Raw genomic sequence first — 21,219 nt, 5'->3', positions numbered from 1 at the left:
ATACTCTAAAGGTGTGAGACGACGGCCTGGGGTGAGCTTGCCTTCAACAGCCAATCATCGAAGTAGGGGAAGGCTGGAACCCCGGACCTCTGCAGATGAGCTGCAACCATCGCCATCACTTTTGTGAACACCTGAGTGGTGCTGGTAAAGCTGAAACGGAACATTAAACACAGTGCTCTTGGCCTACTGTAAATCACAGGTAATGTCTGTAGGGAGATCAGGTGAGGATGTGGAAATATGCATCCTGGAAGTCCAACGCAACTATTCAGTCTCCTCAGTCCAGGGCCGACATAACTTGGGCAACGCTGAACATTCTGAACTTTTTTCAAGAAGAGGTTGAGAAGGCACAGGGGTAGGATAGGACAACATCCTCTGTCCTCCTGCACCGGAAAGCAAAGGGACTAACAACCACAACCTACTTCTGATGCAGGCACCCTCTCTATGGCTCCCTTGACCAAGAGAGACTGCACTTCTTGACTGATCAAGGAGAGAGGGTACTCCATCAGCTGATGGTAAGTAGGTGGTGGGGTAGTCACAAAGGGGGTCGAGTAGCCCCTTTTGGATGATCTGATATACCCAGAGCTCTGTCGTCACTAATCACCAGTGGGGCAGGTAATGACATAACCTGCCTCCCACTGTGCGCCCATAATGGTTGGGGGCAAACTTGTAAATGCTTGAAAGCAGTGTCTGCCGAGGGCTCTGGGTGGTCAGACCCAAGTGATGGCTGCCTGCCCCACATAGTCTAGCAGACCTGCACTCTCAGCCACAAAAAGGCTGGGAAGCCTGTTGGCCATGGCAGCTGGGAAAGTGCAGGTGGCGACCCCCTTCCATGGCCACAAAATGTGTGGAAATTGGATTGGGGTTGGTGAGTGGGCCCTAAACAAGCCCAAGGACCTGCCTGTTTTTGCTGTCCTTAATGCCCACCAGCACTGAATCTGCCTTTTCTCTCTAAACAGGTGCCATGAGGGAATCCTGGACATCTCCTGAAATGGCAGTAGTTCACAGCCAGGCGTGGTGCCACAAGGTCACGGATACAATTGTCTGCCCAGCGAGATGGTAGTGTTGAGCTCACATCTTGTGGTGAACTTTGCTGTATCTCGCCGGTCTGTAATAGCGTGGTTTTGTATGGCTCAGGCCTCTTCCAAAACCATAGGCAGTACAACCGAGTCCCATATCGTATATGAATAATGCCCCCAAAAAGGCAGTGCTTGGCTAGCAGAACACAACATACTTTTTGCCAAAGTTATCCAGCCTCATGGATTCCCTATCTAGTGGAGTGGTAGGGAATACGCCAGGATTAATCCTGTTTAATCCTGGAAATGCAGATTGAGACCACCAAGCTCTCCGTGGTGGGGTGCTGGGTAAGGAAACTGCCCATTGCCTGCTCTTGGGGACCCCAATTGTCCTATTCACAGGAGCGCCTGTGCAAGGCTACGACCAGGCCTAGTAGAACATGTATAAGGGCTTCATTGAAGGGGAGTAGGGGCTCAGAAAGGGAGCCTCCCAACTGAAGCATCTCAGTCATGAAGTTGGTCTTGACTGCCGTTGGGGGGAGGGGAGTGGGGGGGGATTAGCATAAGGTTCAGGACCTCAGCCATAAGCTCCCTCCTCCATAGTCATGGTAGGATGAGAGAACAGGTCAGTATTGGGTGAGGTGTCTAACCACTGGCCTCTGTTTCTGTTCCTTATACCAGTTTTCTTGTTCTTCTGGTACCTGGTAACCAGAATGGTCCATAGACCAATTAATCTTCCTTTCCAGGCCTATCAAACAAAGAAGGCACTGGCTGTGCTCCGGGAAGCATGGAACCGGCCGGAGCCAGACCACACTGATCCAGCTCCATGTCGGGTGTAACAGTGTGGATGGCGATGCAAGAGAAAGGTCTCTCTTGCCTGCGGCTCCAGAGGCGCTCCAGCAAGGGATCCCTGGGGCTCAAAACTGTCCCTGAGGGCGCACCCGACGACATGGGTCCGGTAGGGGCCCCTCCCACACCCATGGGGCCCAAAGCTGGACCACTGAAATATGAGGGGCATGGCCTCAGCACTCCTTCATCTGGATTGGGGTAGCACTAGCAAAAGAAGTGTGGCGTGGACTAGGGCTCAGGTTCCGCTGACTGGAAGAATTCGACGAACACAGCAAAGATCTGTCTTCTTGGACTTCTGTTTGTGGGACTTAATGAGTTGGAGTGCAACAACGACCATTGGGAAGGGCTCTGAAAGTGCTCCTAGAACCTTCCACACTATATGTCACAGAGTTGACAGACCGGCACTGAGGATCTTGAGGAAGCACTTCCTCAGCGCCCTGGGGTGCATGGTGCAGCAGTCCTCGCAGGTCTTGGAGTTGTGGTCCTGCTCCAAGCACCACTAACACACCAAGTGGGGATTTGTCACCAACATTTACTTTTGACAGGCCTCACATGGTTTGAAATCAGCCTTTTTTGGGTGACATCTTCACACTAGGAGAAAGATTTCTTAGGTAAGTTTAACAAAAAGTGACTGCGGCAGATCCGCACTATTTGGTACGGAAAGCAAAGAACTGACGTCAGCGTGCAGGGACAGCACCTATAGGAGTACCGTGCATGTCACTTCCGGCGGGAAGCCAAACACTACCTACCGGCACTGCTCAAAAATCTTCAGTTTTGACGACTTCTAAGGTAAGGAATTTGCAGCTACAAAACTCCGAAAATCCTGTTCACAAAGGTATTCAGTCTCTTAGATTTCATAGCTAGTGGAGTGGCAGGCAGCATGCCGGAATTCACTTTAGGGGTTGAGGCTTGCACCACCAAGCTCTCACAGTGGGGTGCTAGGTAAGAAAAGTCTGGGTCCCCAGGAATCAAATGCAACATGCCATTGTCCGGTGCACAAGGGGGGCCTGTGCAGTTCTTGGCCCAGACCCCAAGCAGGACATCAGAGGTTCTTCACTGAAGGGCTGAAGGTGTTCCGTGTGGGATAACTCTGGCTGAAGCATCTCTATCAAGACATTGGTATGGACTTCCAGAGAGGGTGGATGGAGGTCGATGGCCTCAGCCACTCATCACCACCAAAGCAAAAGATGCCGCCACCTCTGTAGCCACACTAGGAGGGGAGACCAAGCCAGTGTCTGGTGAAGTGTCCAGGTCTCTGGTGTCAGCCAGCTCCTCATAACAGATGTTATCTAATGGGATCAAAGAGTCTTAATGGGGATCAGGTTATCCACAAAGACCCTCAGATCCACCCGTCAAAATCCTCCCTGGGTTGGTCAAAGAAAGTTGGCACTGTCTCAGACATGGAGGTTGTGAGGGCTTGGCCTGAATCCAGACGCCGGTCGGCTCTATATCAGATCCTGGAATGACAATGTGCTTGGTTCCACTAAAAGGAGTTGGCATGTAGTAAGGATACCACCTTGGCCCATGGGGTCAAAAGCAGAGGGGGCAAGCCAACAAATAGGAGGTGCATAGCCTTATAAAACTGAGTTGGTGTCATTCCGGCACCAGGGTATTCAGGAAGGAGCAGAGTGGATCCAGCTCCGCAGGGGAAGTGCAGACATGTGGCCTCGACTTGTGCCACCATTCTAGCACCTCATCTGATGGCTTGGACTGGTGCAGCAAAGTCTAAGAGCGTTTCAACTTCTTATGTCTACTACCAACAAGAACGGAGTGGGCCCAGGACCTTCTGCTCAACGGGACCTGGAGTGGCGGGGAGTCTTCTATAGTGATCCGGCTCCAGGGGCCGACAGCATCAATGTAATGCTCAAAACTGAGTTTAACACAGCAGTCTGCCTACAACCCTGGAGCTAGCAGCATTGCCAATGAAAGTTTGAAAGAAAAAAAACAGTAACCCAAAACAAACCCCACCTCCGAAACCTTCATAAAAGATATCCAAGTGGTCTGTTGTGGAGGGGAAACATCCTTTTTTACGACTTTCTTTTTACGAAAGTCGTGGTTAACGAAAGCGCAACAACGCTTTTTTTAACCACGACTCCGTAATTTTGTGCCTTAACTACGTATGTTCTGAACAACGAACATGCGTGGTTAAGGTACAAAGAAGGGAGTTGACGAAGGAGGACGACGCAGGTGAGAAGGGGTCGACTAAGGTAAGTGGTGGGTTTAGGTTTTGGGGAGGGGGGTCAGGGGGTTTTAGGGTGGGGCGTTTTTGGGGAGGGGGTGGGGGTTAGGGGGTTTTAGGTTTTGGGTTGGGGCGCTTTTGGTTTTGGGGAGGGGTGGGGGGTTTTAGGTTTTGGGGTGGGGCGTTTTTCGTTTTGGGGAGAGTGTGGGGGTCAGGGGGTTTTGGGGTGGGGGCGTTTTTGGGGTGGGGTTGAGGGGGTCAGGGGGTTTTAGGGTGGGGTTGGGGCGTTTTTGGTTTTGGGGAGGGGGTGAGGGGTTAGGGGGTTTTAGGTTTTGGGGTGGGGTTGGGGTGAGGGATGTAGGGTGAATGGTGCCTATTACTAATGCTTTTATCAGGAATGCCTTTACAACGAAATATCGTTGTTAAGGCATTCGTGGTAAAATCATTAGTAGTAAGAACGAGGTCTGTGTTCTGACCTCGTTGTTAAGGCAGTAGTTGTTTTTAAAGTCGGTGTTCCGTCGTACAATCGTTGTGGAGATTTGTATATACTAAAAGGAGCATGCAATGACCAGGCAGATTAGGTTGAAGCCAAGTTGTTGACGGGTTCGGTCACTGGGAGCAGGTTAAGCAGCTTTAGAGAAGGTGGGCAGGTTAATTTGTTAAATTCAATGGAGTATGTGAATGAATGGTGCCTATTGGTCAAGATAAGAATCACTCTGTTGATCAACAGCTAAAGACAGTTTTTCCATTTCAAATATGAACCATAATTTGTGGAGCCAGGAGGTATAGTCGGGAATTCTTCATATGCCAATTAGGGAATAATCACCTGATGCGCTGCCCCCAATGCCATGGCCATTTGTTTCCCTCTTAATGAATGAAATGGGAATGTGAGTGGATTAGGAAGCCCCAGAATAGCGTAGGCCAGGAACCTCTAGATCAGGGATACTCAAAGTACGGCCCACGGGCCTCATGCGGCCCCTCTGACCTTTAGATGCGGCCCCTGGGGCAACAGGAACACTGGGCAGCTGTTTGCTCAACTCTGCACTAACTAAAATATTAAATACACACAATCATTTATTTCAAACTTAATTGGTGCTAAAGGAAGTAACTAGGGACTTCTGCACTTAACTTTGGAAACGCTTTCATTTTTAAAGACATCTTGCAGCACAAGTGTAAAACTAAGACAGTCTCTTCAAAATTAATTAAGTGTATTTAGTTAACAAGCAGAACCTTTCTGCCTTAGTACGATGTATTTTATCAGTGCATTAAGATTTATTCCTTTTAAAGTAATAGTTTTCAAACATAAATTTGGAAACATTAATTATTTCCCTTACCCTGAGAACACTACCAATAGTAAATTAAAGAGGCAAGTCACTTGGTATGTGCACTTTATGGGTGGCCTGGGTTCCTTTCATACATTAACAACATTATAGTTTATTAAATCAAGCATAGAAGCAGGTTATGTGCAGCGCACTCCATGAATCATCTATTTTGAGGTCATCTTAAAGGTGATAATGCAGAAAAAGGAGGGAAAGTGACACTAAACAATTGCCTAGGATCACACAATTTGGAAAAGTGGGTAAGCTGGGATTAATTCCGGGTTTTCTGGTTTCCCATTGTTTATTTCAGCCACTAGATGTATATCCTTTGTTTCCCCTACACCTACCTTGCCACCAATCCCCCTAGTCACCCCACCCGACCGCCACCGCCCTGGCATTAGTGCAGCCCCCAGGTACGTCACAGACCAAACTTTTTGCCCCCTGGGAAAATGTTTGCGAGTAGCCATGTTCTAGATTATGGTGTTAAATGCTTGATCTAGGTTGTTCAGAATGAGTTCCAATAACATCATAATTGTAGGCAATGCCACAGCGGGTGGAGCAAGGTGCCAGTACCCCTGCACCCCAGCCATCACTCACCGCAGCGTTCAAGGTTCCATGCCTGGATCTGTGCTGGGGTTAAGTACCAGTATGACATTATTTTGTACACTGTTTCGGTACTTGCCATATTGTGTGCAGAATGCCAGATCCTATAATGGATGCCTTCCCACTCCTTATCCAAAAAAAACCCTGCCCAGTTCAGCCTCCCATCTGGATTGTCCTGCAGTTCTGGCCGGTATACCCCCGGCAAGTTGTAAACCTCAGTGATGAGGCATTTGTCGTCTTTTTTGAGGAGTACCCATTTCTCAAAAGGTGTAAGTAGCCTTACACCATATGGCTTTTTAAAAGGGTTGCATCACCCAGTGTTGTATCTGGAGGTATTGGATACAGTCTGTTTCCATTAGCCCAGTGTCAGATTTTTTTGCTCAAATGAGATAGCCACATAGTGGTCAAACGGGCATCCTATTTGTTTGCATCGCCTGTCCTGCCAATGCCTAAAGCTGAATTGTTGCATCCCGGGGAGAAAAGTCCAGGTTAGACAAGATTAGTGTCAGAAGATGAGAAAGAGGTTAAACCAGCTTGATCGCTACAGTGTCCCATACTTGGAAGACTGAGCTAGTTACTGTGGATGAACACAGACCCCAAGCCCAGAGGTTGTGGGGAAGCCAGAGTTCTTTCCATATGTGAGAACCTGCCACAGCCTGGTGCATGAAGCACTAGTGCTTCTCCAATAGTGGTCTGCTCCATTCTACCAAAAAGTGAATCTGTGATGCCTGGTAATATCGCAATATAAGAAGCACTGCCAAACCCACCTGCGAAGTTGGGAGATTCAGCAGATGTTTCTTAAGGCGAGGTTTCCTCCCATCCCAAATGAACTTGAGGAACTCCTGCTGTAGGGATTGAAAGGTATGTTTTGGAGGGGTCAAAAAAGGGTCTGGAAGAGGTATAGAAAGTGTGGAAGGATAGTCATTTTACAGCCGATATCAGTCCTAGCCACGAAAGACGAAGAAGGTGCACAGAGCTCGCTAGCTTGATCTCAAGGTACAATATAGAATCTTGTGCCCATTCAAAGGGAAACAATGAGCGGCGGTGAACTTCATGAGCCGGAATTGGCGAAAGCTTTAAGATCTGGGATTTCTGCATGTTCACTCTAAGACTTGATGGTTTCCTAAAAGTTTGGAGTTCTGCTACGAGGGCAGGGAAAAATGACATTGGTTCAGTTATGGCTAGGATCACATCATCGTGTAGAGGCTAATAAGATGGTGGTCTCCAAACTGAATCCCCCAAGATAGCTGGATTGGACGGTTGCTTTTCAGCCAGGGGTTCCATATACAAGGGGGGGGAGGGCAACCCCTGCTGTGTGCCGCATTCAATAACAAAGGATTCAGACATCACCCTGTTTACTCACTGCTGTCCTCTGCACGCTGTACATACTTCGTACCCATCTTCAGAATTTATCTCCAAAGCACCCCAGGGTTGCAAACAGATAGGGCCGATGGACTCTGTTAAATGCCTTTGAGTCAATAGAGAGCCTTTAAGATCTGTGTCTTATTCAATAGATGTAAAAGGAGTTGTGTGATCGCCGTATTGACAGGAGGGAGTAAAACCCACTTGGTCCACTGCAATCAATTCAGATATGAGCGGGTTGAGGAAGTTGGCCAGTATGCTCGCTGAGAGTTTGGCATTGAGGTTCAAGAGTGAAATAGGCGAAGGGTCAGGTCCTTGCCAGGCTTCAGAATAACCGAGATCAAGGCTTCCAGCATAGAGTTAGTGAGTGAGTTGGTGCAAGCAAAGCAGTTGTAAAAGTGTGTGAGTTTTGGGGCCAGATCATGACAATTCTACAAGGTCTTCTGTGGGGAAAGCCACTGGGCCCAGGGGACTTCATTGGTTTCAGGCAGGTGATATCCAAAATTACCTCTATGTGGACGGTCTTCTCGAGCACTTCAGAATCATGTGAAGTAAGGAAAGTAAGCAGGAGACAATAGAGTGTTTCGGGCTCCTAATGGCTGGTAGAAGCCGGGAATCTCAACATTCCAATGTTCTTTGTTCACAGCAACTGCTGTGAACAAAGGACTCACGGAGCTTGAGGGAAGTTCAATCCCTACAGGCTTTGGGAAACCTTTGTTTTATTTGTTTATTAGAGCATTGTGCCCTCTAGTGGTTGAATGTTCTAATAGCCTTAAAACCCCTCCTAGATGGGCTATACCAGCCATTAAAGTCATGATTCGTTGTTAAAGGTCATGCCTTCGGCTCAGGCCTTTAACGCAGAAGCAGACCTTTAATGGCAAGTATAGCCCGCTATGGCGGGCTCACAGGCTAGAATAGAATACTTCTTGGCGACCAACGCTTCCAATATATTACTGCTCCATCACTCCTCTGAAAGTTGGGTAGGGACCATATGTAAATATTAGCATTTTATGACCTGGATGGTAATATGAAAAGCTGTAGAAATAATGGAACCAAAACATCTAGAAAAGCACTTTAGATCACATAAGGGGCATGGAAAGTGCTAAATCAATATAAGACACCTGCTGAGGTAGGAACAGGGGTTAAACCATATATTTCTACAGAACAGCTTATTGTAGAAAGATGAGGAGAGGGGTTGCATACTCAGGACTTCGTTCCCCAGGTAACTGCACAAAGCCACAGGTGGAGCAAGGTAATACTCAGGATCTTTGAGATTAACTAGAGTGCAACCAGACTCACCACTGCATGGGACAGAGGGTGTTGGGACAAATCAGGCTCATCCTAAAAGTTGCAACAGGAGATGGTGCTGCACATCATCATCTGGTCCAAGTAGAAATAAGACTATGTAGATGACTTCTGAATAGCTAGCTGGCAGGTGCGAGGCATTTCTCACAGGGCCTTACCAAGGTTTATACACAACATGGAAGGCAGCAAGTAGCAGGGACTTCCCCTAAAACAGTCCTTGGAGTACCTAGTGTGCGACTCCTTCCTTGGATATTGATAAATTGTGGAACAGTGCTGATCGGGAGGCACCGCTGTTCCAGTTTATGTTCATTGGCCTCAGACAACAGGACTAAAACTTTAGTGAAGCAGATTGTAGGAAGAGTTTAAAAGACACTATGGTTACTGTGATGACCCCATCTCACCATCAAAAACTACAACCACGGGGCAGGAAGAAAAGAAATATGTAAAAAAAGAAAAACCACTAATAATAATAAAAATCCTAAGTCAAGCATGAATCTTGACAGTTATTATAAAGCCAGTCACAACGTTGAAGGCTACACAATTTCGACACTAACACTACTAGAGTGTTCATATATCAATCAGACTTCAGGTAAAAGGACCATGATTAGGGGACACTAATTAAGTCTTCCTTGAATAGTACATGTAAAAAGGTCTGTTCCCAGCTATAATCGACGCTGCCACTCGTCAGTCTTTTGCTTCGTCAGAGAGGAGGAATTCAATTTGGATCCACACTCAAACTCACAGCCAAGTGTTGGGATTTCAGTCTAACAAAAACTAGTGGCACCTCAATGGGCAACGATGATCGGTGGGGGATTTGAAGCGTGCTGCTTTTTTGGGGAGTTGGGAGAGGGGAGTGAGTTTGGCGCAACACGGTAACAAAAAAACATTGGTCAGCCTTTTGGCTTGGTCAAAGCTTGGTTTGTTTTGTCACATTTCTTTGGTTGCGGAAGCTGGTGGGCACCTCGTCGGGGGGGGGGGGGGGGGGGGCAAATATATATTTTTAGTCTTGAAACTATTGTCATAGCAGTCCCTGACACTGAAGGAAACTACCTTTGTGTGCTGGTCTCCTTGTAAAATGTTAGAATGGAGTCACTCATCGTGAAGGTAGCCAATGGCTGTCCCACTGCCCCATGCTGAAATAGGCAACAGAAAAACTGAGTGACAAATAGACGAAACGGGCAGGTAGAAAGCTCCTAAAATACATCATACATAATTTTAGTACTGTTAAAATGTTTTGGCTAACTGCAGACCTAATAAAAAAAATGAAAGCTTCTCACTTTTTAATTGCATGTGTGTATGGGCAACAAAATGGAACTGCTGGAGATTCGAGACAGCAAAATGTAAATCCTGTTCTCACCGCCATGGGATATGGACCACCGCTACTGAAAAGGTGTCGCTATAATAGGAGTTCTACTAGAGTCAGAAACTATCCAGGTAAATAGTTCAAATTATGCTGTGGTTGCATCAATAAACTGCTCGAGTCACAGAAAATAACTTTATTGTTCATTTAATTACAAACTGTATAGCAATGACATCTGTTGCGAGTGGTATGATCAAACAGGTCGAAATATTTACAAAGCTTAAAAGCATCTTTTTCTCTTTTTTACAGTTTGCTAGCTTAAAATGCAAAGGAACTGCACTCTCCTGTAATTCCCACTTTGTACATTAAGTCACCCGCCAATACCTGCACTTCATGCCATACGCCTGCAAATCATTTCCATCTACGTCCCCTAGTTTAAATACTCCACACTTTTTTTTTAAATTTATAAATCACTTAAAAAGTCTGCATGAAAATTAGAAATTGCTAGAAAAATGTCGGCAGTGTACAAATTCCATTAATGTACAAATGGCTATGGCTAAAACGTGAGTGGTACATAAAACCAACTTAAATAAAGCCACTGCTAAATAAGACCAAGCACATTATTGTACATTTTACATGTTAACACTGTTTGACAGTTCATGTGTTGCCCTTAAGTGATTCTTCCACTCAATTACAAAGTTCACCAAGCACTCGGGTTCATTCATGGACAGGACTTCACCAGTCAATTCAAGTGTGAGATTGTATAGCAGCAATTCAACTGTACCAAGAAATCCGCATAGCGAATTCAACTGGTACAACATAGGATAACTTTCTGCATATGCAAGAGAATGTATCCTAAGCAATGGACAGTCCTGGACTGTGTGAAGAATTCAGTTCAGCCAAAACAATGGCAGTTTAAGGTAGTTCAAGATTTAGAACAAGAAAAAACATAACATTGGTATTAGGTTACCAATTTCCTATTTAAATCGAGTTCTCAAGCTTAGTAAACATGCTTAAGTCGGTCAGGCAGTCACCATAATATCCTCACAGATGGTAAAGCCCATAAACAGGTGTTCGATATGGCATTTGTTCACCAAAAAAGCTATATCAAAAACTCCTACCACATAGCATCACCTGTAGGCACTAGTGACTCGAAGTACCGTTTCATGTACCCGTTTAAGGGTACGCTTAAAATATACCAATAACATTGCATTATCTTTGTTTCAAAAATACAGACACTACATAAATAACCAAGGCAACTTTTTTGAGCAGCAGTTCCATTTCTCACATTGAATGTGCGAACATCATTGTGTTCCTTCAGATCCACGTATACGTCCATTTGAAGATGCTACATCACAAGCCAATTTGCAATAGGTCCCCACTTTGCCGGAGGAATTAGACAAACAATTCACTGTCCATTACAAAGTGCAGGGGCTGCCATTTACTGGACGAGAAAGAGCCCCTCCCTCCAGGAGTGCAAAGTAAGAAAACGTACTCTTCAGAAGGCCACTGATAACAGATTAAACACCACTGTCACTGAAAGAGTTTGCATTGGCCAGTGCCTGCAAGGCATCTTCATTCGCTTTATCGCTATGCCATGGATGCTGACTGCATTAGGCGCAATGCAGACACAACATTACTGCACCACGTTGAACGGCTTGGTGTACATCTCATTTCAGCGCCCATTCTTAAGGGTTATTTAAGCCAACAGGATCAACTGCAGACAAAGTCATCAAAGAGGGGGCACTTTTCTATGTCGCATGCATCAAAGAGATCACTGATGCCCTCGTTGTCATCAAGGCTCATCAGGTAATCATCGTGACCAAACGGAGACATTAGGTTTATAAAAGACGACTCCATGCTCTGACCAACTTGGTCTTCAGGCATCTGTGGTAAAAACTTGGATGGGGGTGTTAACGGTGAGAGCTGTGGCACAGTCACAGAACCATTACCAGGCTCAGATTTTGGTGAAAGCTGATCTGAAAGACAAAGTTCATGTTTTAAGAACAACATTTGTAAACGCTTGAAAATTCAAATAAACTTCAATTAAAATTGACACAGCCAAAAAAAGCTGCTCACTGCTAAGTTTTAAATTCTACCACAACCCCAAATCAAACATTTTATACCGATTTGCAAACAAGTTTCTTACTTTGGCTGTGCTCGATTTTGTGAGCCGGTTTCCACCTTTGAAAATGTGTGACGTCATAAACACACCAAGTGCATTGATGGTATTTGTTACACCAGCAACAACAAAAATAACTTTATTTTACGTTTACACCAACAAGAAACATCAATTTTACACGCCACATTAGCTGCTGTAAGGTACTGAAAGTGCGCATAACCTCGTCTGAATATATGTGTGAGATACATGTAAATCATATTAAGAGAGAGGGACCCAAGAAATGATAACAAAAACGTTTACACTGCCTCTGACTGGGGAATTCAGCTGAAATTAAAACAGTAACAGCGAATAACGGTTTACATTTGTAAAATAAAGATCGGAGCAAATACAACAAAATCGAGAAACTTCTAAACGAAGGAAGTTCATGGTATTCATATATAATGCACGGCAACAAACGCTGGCGGGAGAAAGATAATGTTCCCCCGAAAAATACATTTAGACTCTAGAGGTATTAAGTGCCCCATGATTAAAGAAAAAAATCGAATAGATTCTAGGTAGTATACGAGAGAGAAACCAATTACCAGCGACTTTAACTCACTTGTGTATGTCAGATCATATCTTTGAAAATCCAATCAGTCAGATATTTTTCACCCCTTTAGCACAAGTCTCGTGGATGTCCCATCGGACTCCACAAATGGTGCCCCAGTTTCCAAATTGCATCCTGCTTGATATAGGTCAGCTGAAGGGAAGATGGCATAGGGTAATTAAGCACGAAGTAACAGCAGTCGTTACTTTGGGCCACAGATGGTTAATGTTATCATGCTTATAAACAGGCTGTCACACGGTCTGTCAACAGTAAATCTAGCAGGTGTCGGCAAATTCCTATGCTCGATGCCAGCGGTAGATACCGGTTCAATCAGAGCACAGGGAACTTAATTCACGTTTATGTAATAAACTGCACAAGCACGGCCCATGAAAATCTAAACCTTTGTGGGATCTGGCTAATCTGGGTCTGTATTCAATCCACGCTTCTTTACGGTCAGCCTGAACTTTTGACTTACCCAGTTCAGCGTGACCAGACAGCCACGGATGGCACTTTACACTATTAGGTGCTAAATTGCAGTTTATTATTTAAAAAATCATAACGCCGGTTCTTCTGTTTGGATTTTTGTTGTTTTGGTCTGGTTTTATTTATTAAATCATGTTCTACTTTTTCTAACCTGGTGTGGGTGCTTTTTAGGGTCGAGCCTTTCATAGCATGCGCTTGCAAGACGTTGTAGTAGTTAGAAAAGGGCTCGGAGCCCCGCCCATGTCACATCAGTGTCTTTCATTGGTTCGTGGGCTTGCCTTTTAAAATCGGCTTATGCAGATTCTAGCTGACCATGCTGTAAGCCAGAGGAGACCGCTGTGAGGTTTACTGCCATGCTGATCTGGGCACAGCCTGTGTAGCAAGTAAGGCTTGTGAGGGGTGGGGTGAGGGGGTGAGGGGGTGTTAATGGGTGGGGGGGTGTGAGGGTGTGAAGGGGGACCTTAAAGAACAAGGGACACTGCCTGGTTCAGCTTTCAAGAGGAGGACAAGACAGTGGTAACCTGTAAGTGCCTGAGCCCAGAGGAGGGCTGGAACCAGAGTGATTGAAACACTCACCTGTGAAAAGGATCAAAAGAACTTATCTTTCTGGAAAGTGCAGTGGATGCCCTGTGGCTGCCCCTGCAGAGCTGGGAGTGCTACTCACCATCAGCTGCAGCATTCCACGATGTCCAAGAGTGAAATGTTACTGGTAACACCACACTTGCATGGGCGGGTACGATTGATTGCAGGGCTGGAAGAACCCGGTGAAACATTCTTCCACTTAGCACTTCAGGCACAGGAACACTACTTTTGGAAGAGTCTGAGTGAGACTTTTGAAGGGCTTAACCTGAATGTCACCTATAGTGAATGGGGAATAACCACCACCATTAACAAGAGTGAAGTGGGACTCTGGGATGTGTCGATCGAACACTAGAGCCATGACCTCACAGGACTGTGTGTATTGTTTGTGTATTCTGTATTTTACTTTGTGCGCGCATATACATACTCATTTTTTATAAAAGCAGGTATTTGACAAGACAATCATTTATTGCTGCTATTGAACATATTTTGAGCTGGGAACCTGTGTTCACCCCTGCATCTACCTCCCCTATCCCACCTCCTTCCCTAGAAGCCTTGAACTGCTCAATCCACGCTAATGAGAGTCAAGTGCCTGACAGGTACTTGGCTCAGTTGCTCAGGACCCATAGTAAGCCAGGCGCTGAGACATCAGGAGTCAAAAGCCTTGACAGCTACATTTGGGACCAGTAGTTCCTATCTGCCCCATGGCTCTCTGAAAGGGGTTCTGACATGAACTCAGTTACCATCCAGACAAGATGGATTACTCTCTTGTGAAGAAGATAAAAGGTCAAAACCGGTTTTAAACCGTGCCCCTGTGAATTGAGCATGCAGAGATAAAAGCAAATACGATTATTTTAAAATTCACTAAATGGCATGACTCATTCACAAAACTAATTGCACTTGAAGAGCCTGGAGAAAAAAAAAGAAAAAAAAAAGAATTGTCAACTTCTATTTGGCAACCAATACATATACAGTATAGTCACTCAGCACCTACACACAAAGAACCACAAAAGGGTTACAAAAAAAAAGGTACTTTATTATGGTAACATACTAAAAAAGTGTGTAGGCAATACTCTGCTAGCAGGTGAGTGGGCACTATCATATACACATTAGTAATCAGGAATGGGCATAGAAAGCAATAGAAAACAGTGAAATAACAGACGCTCGGGTGGGGTTTGGAAACCAAACCATACACCAAGTAAATGGAGAAGGAGGGCAGAAACTAGTCTGTAGTATGGAACCATCACAGGCTGCACGGGAAAACCCTGCAAACTTACAGGAGCAAAGCTGGGGGTCCTCTAAGGTGCCCCCAGAGTGCATGGAATCGTACAACCAATACTGGCAATAATATTGGGGTATGATTCTGACATGTTTGGCACCAAGGTTCGGAGTTACCATTATGTAGATTGACATAGGTCCTATGTCCAGTACACGCATAAAATGGCGTCCTCACACTCAGTGTACAGGAAAATAGATCTGGAGTTTGTGGGGATACCTCTGCTAGTGTGGGGGGGGACCAGTATGCCAATTGTGGGAAGAAAAAGTTACAATTTAGAGAGCAAAACTATTGGTTCCTGGTTAGCAGGAATCCAGTAGACACAGTCAGCCATACTGACAACCAGCAGTAAATGGGGTTAACCATGCCAAGAAAGAGGGTACTTTCCTACAATAAAAAAAGAAAATATATATATGTACACACATATATATATATATATATGGAAAATGTCACTTACCCAGTGTACATCTGTTCGTGGCATTAGTCGCTGCAGATTCACATGCTGTGCACATCCCGCCATCTGGTGTTGGGCTCGGAGTGTTACAAGTTGTTTTTCTTCGAAGAAGTCTTTTCGAGTCACGAGACCGAGGGACTCCTCCCATTTCGACTCCATTGCGCATGGGCGTCGACTCCATCTTAGATTGTTTTACCCGCAGAGGGTGAGGTAGGAGTTGTGTATGCTAGTAATAGTGCTCATGCAATGGAGTGAATGCGTATGTACATAATAAAGTTTCAAGTAATCTATTTACAAATGTTTAAGATCTACTTCTAAACGGCTACAGGCTCCTGGGGAGGCGGGTGGGCGCATGTGAATCTGCAGCGACTAATGCCACGAACAGATGTACACTGGGTAAGTGACATTTTCCGTTCGGTGGCATGTGTAGCTGCAGATACACATGCTGTGCATAGACTAATAAGCAGTTATCTCCCCAAAAGCGGTGGTTCAGCCTGTAGGAGTTGAAGTAGTTTGAAATAATGTTCTTAGTACAGCTTGACCTACTGTTGCTTGTTGTGCAGTTAACACATCTACACAGTAGTGCTTGGTAAATGTATGAGGCGTAGCCCATGTTGCTGCCTTACATATTTCGGTCATTGGAATATTTCCTAGAAAGGCCATGGTAGCACCTTTCTTTCTGGTTGAGTGTGCCTTTGGTGTAATAGGCAGTTCTCTTTTAGCTTTAAGATAGCATGTTTGAATGCACTTAACTATCCATCTAGCAATACCTTGTTTTAAAATTGGATTTCCTGTATGAGGTTTTTGAAAGGCGATAAATAGTGGTTTTGTCTTTCAAATTAGTTTTGTTCTGTCAATGTAGTACATTAGTGCTCTTTTGATGTCTAATGTATGTAGTGCTCTTTCAGCTACAGAATCTGGCTGTGGGAAGAACACTGGTAATTCTACCGTTTGATTCAAGTGGAACGGTGAGATTACTTTTGGTAAAAATTTAGGATTGGTCCGTAGAACAACTTTATTTTTGTGTATTTGAATAAATGGTTCTTGAATGATAAATGCTTGAATTTCACTCACTCTTCTTAGAGATGTGATGGCAATTAAAAATGCAACTTTCCACGTTAAGTATTGCATTTCACAAGAGTGCATGGGCTCAAAAGGTGGACCCATGAGTCGTGTTAAGACAATGTTGAGGTTCCATGAAGGAACCAGTGGTGTTCTTGGTGGTATAATTCTCTTTAGGCCTTCCATAAACGCTTTTATGACTGGTATCCTAAATAATGAAGTTGAGTGCGTAATTTGCAGGTAAGCTGAAATTGCCGTAAGATGTATTTTAATGGAAGAGAAAGCTAGTTTAGATTTCTGCAAATGTAGTAAGTATCCTACTATCTCTTTTGCAGATGCGTGTAAAGGTTGAATTTGATTATTATGGCAGTAATAAACAAATCTTTTCCACTTATTTGCATAACAGTGTCTACTGGTAGGTTTTCTAGCCTGTTTTATGACCTCCATACATTCCTGTGTGAGGTCTAAGTGCCCGAATTCTAGGATTTCAGGAGCCAAATTGCTAGATTCAGCGATGCTGGATTTGGATGTCTGATCTGTTGTTTGTGTTGTGTTAACAGATCTGGTCTGTTTGGCAGTTTGATATGAGGTGCTACTGAAAGGTCTAGTAGTGTTGTGTACCAAGATTGCCTTGCCCATGTTGGTGCTATTAGTATGAGTTTGAGTTTGTTTTGACTTAACTTGTTTACTAGATATGGAAGAAGTGGGAGAGGGGGAAAAGCGTACGCAAATATCCCTGACCAGTTCATCCATAGTGCATTGCCCCGAGACTGATGTTGTGGGTACCTGGATGCGAAGTTTTTGCATTTTGAGTTTTCTTTTGTTGCAAATAGATCTATTTGTGGCGTTCCCCACATTCTGAAGTAAGTGTTCAGTATTTGGGGGTGAATTTCCCATTCGTGGATCTGTTGGTGATCCCGAGAGAGATTGTCTGCTAACTGATTCTGAATCCCTGGAATAAATTGTGCTATTAGGCGAATGTGGTTGTGAATCGCCCAATGCCATATTTTTTGTGTTAGGAGACACAACTGTGTCGAGTGTGTTCCTCCCTGTTTGTTTAGGTAATACATTGTTGTCATGTTGTCTGTTTTGACAAGAGTGTATTTGTGGGTTATTATGGGTTGAAATGCTTTCAGCGCTAGAAACACAGCTAACAGTTCTAAGTGGTTTATATGAAACTGTCTTTGCTGAATGTCCCATTGTCCTTGGATGCTGTGCTGATTGAGGTGTGCTCCCCACCCTGTCATGGATGCATCTGTCGTTATTAAGTATTGTGGCACTGGGTCTTGAAAAGGCCGCCCTTGGTTTAAATTTATATTGTTCCACCATTGAAGCGAGATGTATGTTTGGCGGTCTATCAACACCAGATCTAGAAGTTGACCCTGTGCCTGTGACCACTGTGATGCTAGGCACTGTTGTAAGGGCCGCATGTGCAACCTTGCGTTTGGGACAATGGCTATGCATGAGGACATCATGCCTAGGAGTTTCATTACTAATTTGACCTGTATCTTTTGGTTTGGATACATGGCTTGTATGACATTTTGGAATGTTTGGACTCTTTGTGGACTTGGAGTGGCAATTCCTTTTACTGTGTTGATTGCTGCTCCTAGGTATTGCTGTGTTTGACACGGCAGAAGGTGCGACTTTGAGTAATTGATTGAGAAACCTAGTTTGTGTAGGGTTTCTATGACGTAATTTGTGTGTTGTGAACACTGTTTTTGCGTGTTGGTTTTGATTAACCAATCGTCTAGGTACGGGAACACATGTATTTGCTGCCTTCTGATATGTGCAGCTACTACTGCTAGACATTTTGTAAAAACTCTTGGCGCAGTTATTCCGAATGGCAACACTTTGAATTGGTAATGTATCCCTTGGAATACAAACCTTAGGTACTTCCTGTGTGAAGGATGTATTGGTATATGGAAATATGCATCCTTTAGATCCAGTGTTGTCATGTAGTCTTGTTGTTTGAGCAGTGGGATTACTTCTTGTAATGTAACCATGTGAAAATGGTCTGATTTGATGTATGTATTTAATATTCTGAGATGTAGTATAGGTCTTAGAGTTTTGTCTTTTTTGGGTATCAGAAAGTACAGTGAGTAAACTCCTGTGTTTAGTTCTTGTTTTGGTACTAATTCTATTGCTTCTTTTTGGAGCAATGCTTGAACTTCTAATCCTAGAAGATTTATATGTTGTTTTGACATACTGTGTGTTTTCGGTGGGACTGTTGGAGGGAATTCGCGAAATTCTATGCAATAACCATGCTGGATAACTGCTAGTACCCAAGTATCTGTTGTTATCTCCTCCCAATGTTTGTAAAATTGGCTTAATCTTCCCCCCACAGGTGTTATGTGATGGGGATGTGTGACTTGTGAGTCACTGCTTATTTTGAGGACTTTTGGGGCTTTGGAATTTTCCTCCACTTCTTTGGAATTGTCCCCCTCTATATTGCCCCCGAAAACTTCCCCGCTGATATTGGCTTTGGTAAGTGGGCCTTGTTTGTGATGTGGTTTCTGTAGGTTGTCCTCGAAACCCTCCCCTAAAAGGTGTTTTGCGAAAGGTGCCTCTGCTCTGCGGGGAGTAGAGTGCGCCCATGGCTTTTGCTGTATCAGTGTCTTTCTTGAGTTTCTCAACAGCAGTGTCGACTTCCGGCCCAAACAACTGCTGTTCATTAAATGGCATATTTAGCACGGCTGGTTGAATTTCCGGCTTGAAACCTGACGTGCGCAGCCATGCGTGCCTTCTTATTGTTATTGCAGTATTTACTGTCCTTGCAGCCGTATCTGCTGCATCCATTGAAGACCGTATCTGATTATTAGAGATACTTTGTCCTTCTTCCACCACTTGTTGTGCTCTTTTTTGGAACTCCTTGGGTAAGTGTTCTATCAAATGTTGCATTTCATCCCAGTGAGCTCTGTCATATCTTGCCAAAAGCGCTTGTGAATTGGCAATGCGCCATTGGTTTGCTGCTTGTGCTGCAACCCTTTTGCCCGCAGCGTCAAATTTGCGACTCTTTGTCCGGAGGTGGTGCGTCTCCCGAGGTATGAGAGTTTGCTCTCTTACGAGCTGCCCAACAACTACTGAGTCTGGAGTTAACTGCGTTGTAATATAAACAGGATCTGTTGGCGGTGGCTTGTACTTTTTCTCCACCCTTGGAGTTATGGCTCGGCCTTTAACAGGATCCTGAAAGATTTGTTTTGAATGTTTTAGCATTCCTGGGAGCATAGGTAGTCTTTGGTACTGGCTATGAGTGGAGGTTAGCATGTTAAACAAGAAGTCATCCTCAATTGGTTCTGAATACAAGGTGACGTTATGGAAAGCAGCTGCCCTTGCGATCACCTGTGTGTAAGATGTACTGTCCTCAGGAGGGGACGGCCTGGTAGGGTACGAGTCTGGGCTGTTGTCCGATACTGGAGCATCGTAAAGGTCCCATGCATCGGGATCATCTTGACTCATGGCAGTATGAGTCGGGGAGTGCATCAGTGGAGGAGTTGCTACTGGTGATGTGTGCACTGATGGTGGTGGAGAAGGTGGTGGAGTTGTTTTCTTTGCCACCTTTGCCTGTGGCTCCTTGTCCTTTTCGTGAAAGGCAAGTTTTCTTTTTGTTTTAATTGGAGGAAGAGTGGTTATCTTCCCTGTGTCTTGATGAATGTGGAGCCTCCTTTGAGTATAGTCTGGCTCTACAGCTTGAAGTTCCTCTCCAAATCTATGTTTTTTCATTTGTGAGGTTAATCCTTGTTCCTCTGTATAGGAACCTGTTTTCGGCTCTGAGGTTGGATGTTTCGGAACCTAAACTTTTTCGGAGGTCTTTTTAGGCTCCGAAGAAACCTTTGTAATTTTCGGCGTAGTGGTGTCTTGGTGCCGAATTTGTTCGGTGCCGCTGTCACGGTGCCGAAATTTCTCAGAGCCGATGTCTCGGGTCCGAGATTGCTGTGTGGCGGTATCTCGACCGGAGTCGGATGACTTAGACACCAGCGTGCCCTTTTTCGGTGCCTTGGCTCGGTCACCGCTTTTTTGGGTTAAGCCATGGCCTGTTGGCGGTGGCGTCCCCTGGGCTCTTGTTGACTTCTCGTGAGTCTTATGTTTTGAGGTCATACTCACGGTTTTCAGCGTTTCTTTGGCCTCGAGCTCTTCAGAGTCCGATTCGGGCATAGAGAAAGCTTCCTCTTCTTCCTCGAAACGCTCTTGTTCTGTCGACGCCATCTGCAGTCTTCTGGCTCTTCGGTCTCTTAACGTCTTTCTGGACCGAAACGCTCGACAGGCTTCACAAGTATCTTCCTTGTGCTCTGGGGACAAGCACAAGTTACAGACCAGATGCTGATCCGTATACGGATACTTGTTCTGGCATTTTGGACAGAAGCGGAATGGGGTCCGTTCCATCAGCCTTGAATTCACACGTGGCCGGGCCGACCAGGGCCTGACGGGGGATCGAAAAAAACCCGAAGGGCCACTGGAACTCTTCTAAATTCGGTGTCGATCTGTTGTAACTAACCCGATACCGAACGCAAACAATACCGATGATTTTTCCGAGATTCTAACTAACTTTCCGACCCGAAACACGGAGCGAAAAGGAACACGTCCGAACCCGATGGCGGAAAAAAAACAATCTAAGATGGAGTCAACGCCCATGCGCAATGGAGTCGAAATGGGAGGAGTCCCTCGGTCTCGTGACTCGAAAAGACTTCTTCGAAGAAAAACAACTTGTAACACTCCGAGCCCAACACCAG

The 21,219-nt window shown here is 45.0% G+C and overlaps 1 protein-coding gene across 1 annotated transcript in view; it reads right to left on the bottom strand.

Annotated features, from left to right (window-relative positions):
• Window positions 1-10,111: 10,111 nt before the first annotated feature.
• The window catches only part of E2F3 (E2F transcription factor 3), a 147,325-nt gene continuing 136,217 nt past the window's right edge, over window positions 10,112-21,219 (bottom strand). The window contains exon 7 of the mRNA XM_069218766.1: window positions 10,112-11,909. Within this exon, the coding sequence (XP_069074867.1) occupies window positions 11,644-11,909 (266 nt within the window). The 3' untranslated portion in view covers window positions 10,112-11,643. The remainder of the gene's footprint in view (window positions 11,910-21,219) is intronic.

Source organism: Pleurodeles waltl, chromosome 2_1 (assembly GCF_031143425.1).
Source record: "Pleurodeles waltl isolate 20211129_DDA chromosome 2_1, aPleWal1.hap1.20221129, whole genome shotgun sequence".
In the NCBI taxonomy this organism is placed as follows: Eukaryota; Metazoa; Chordata; class Amphibia; order Caudata; family Salamandridae; genus Pleurodeles; species Pleurodeles waltl.
Note: the sequence above shows the minus strand (reverse complement) of the source record. Positions and strands in the feature narration are given on the sequence as shown.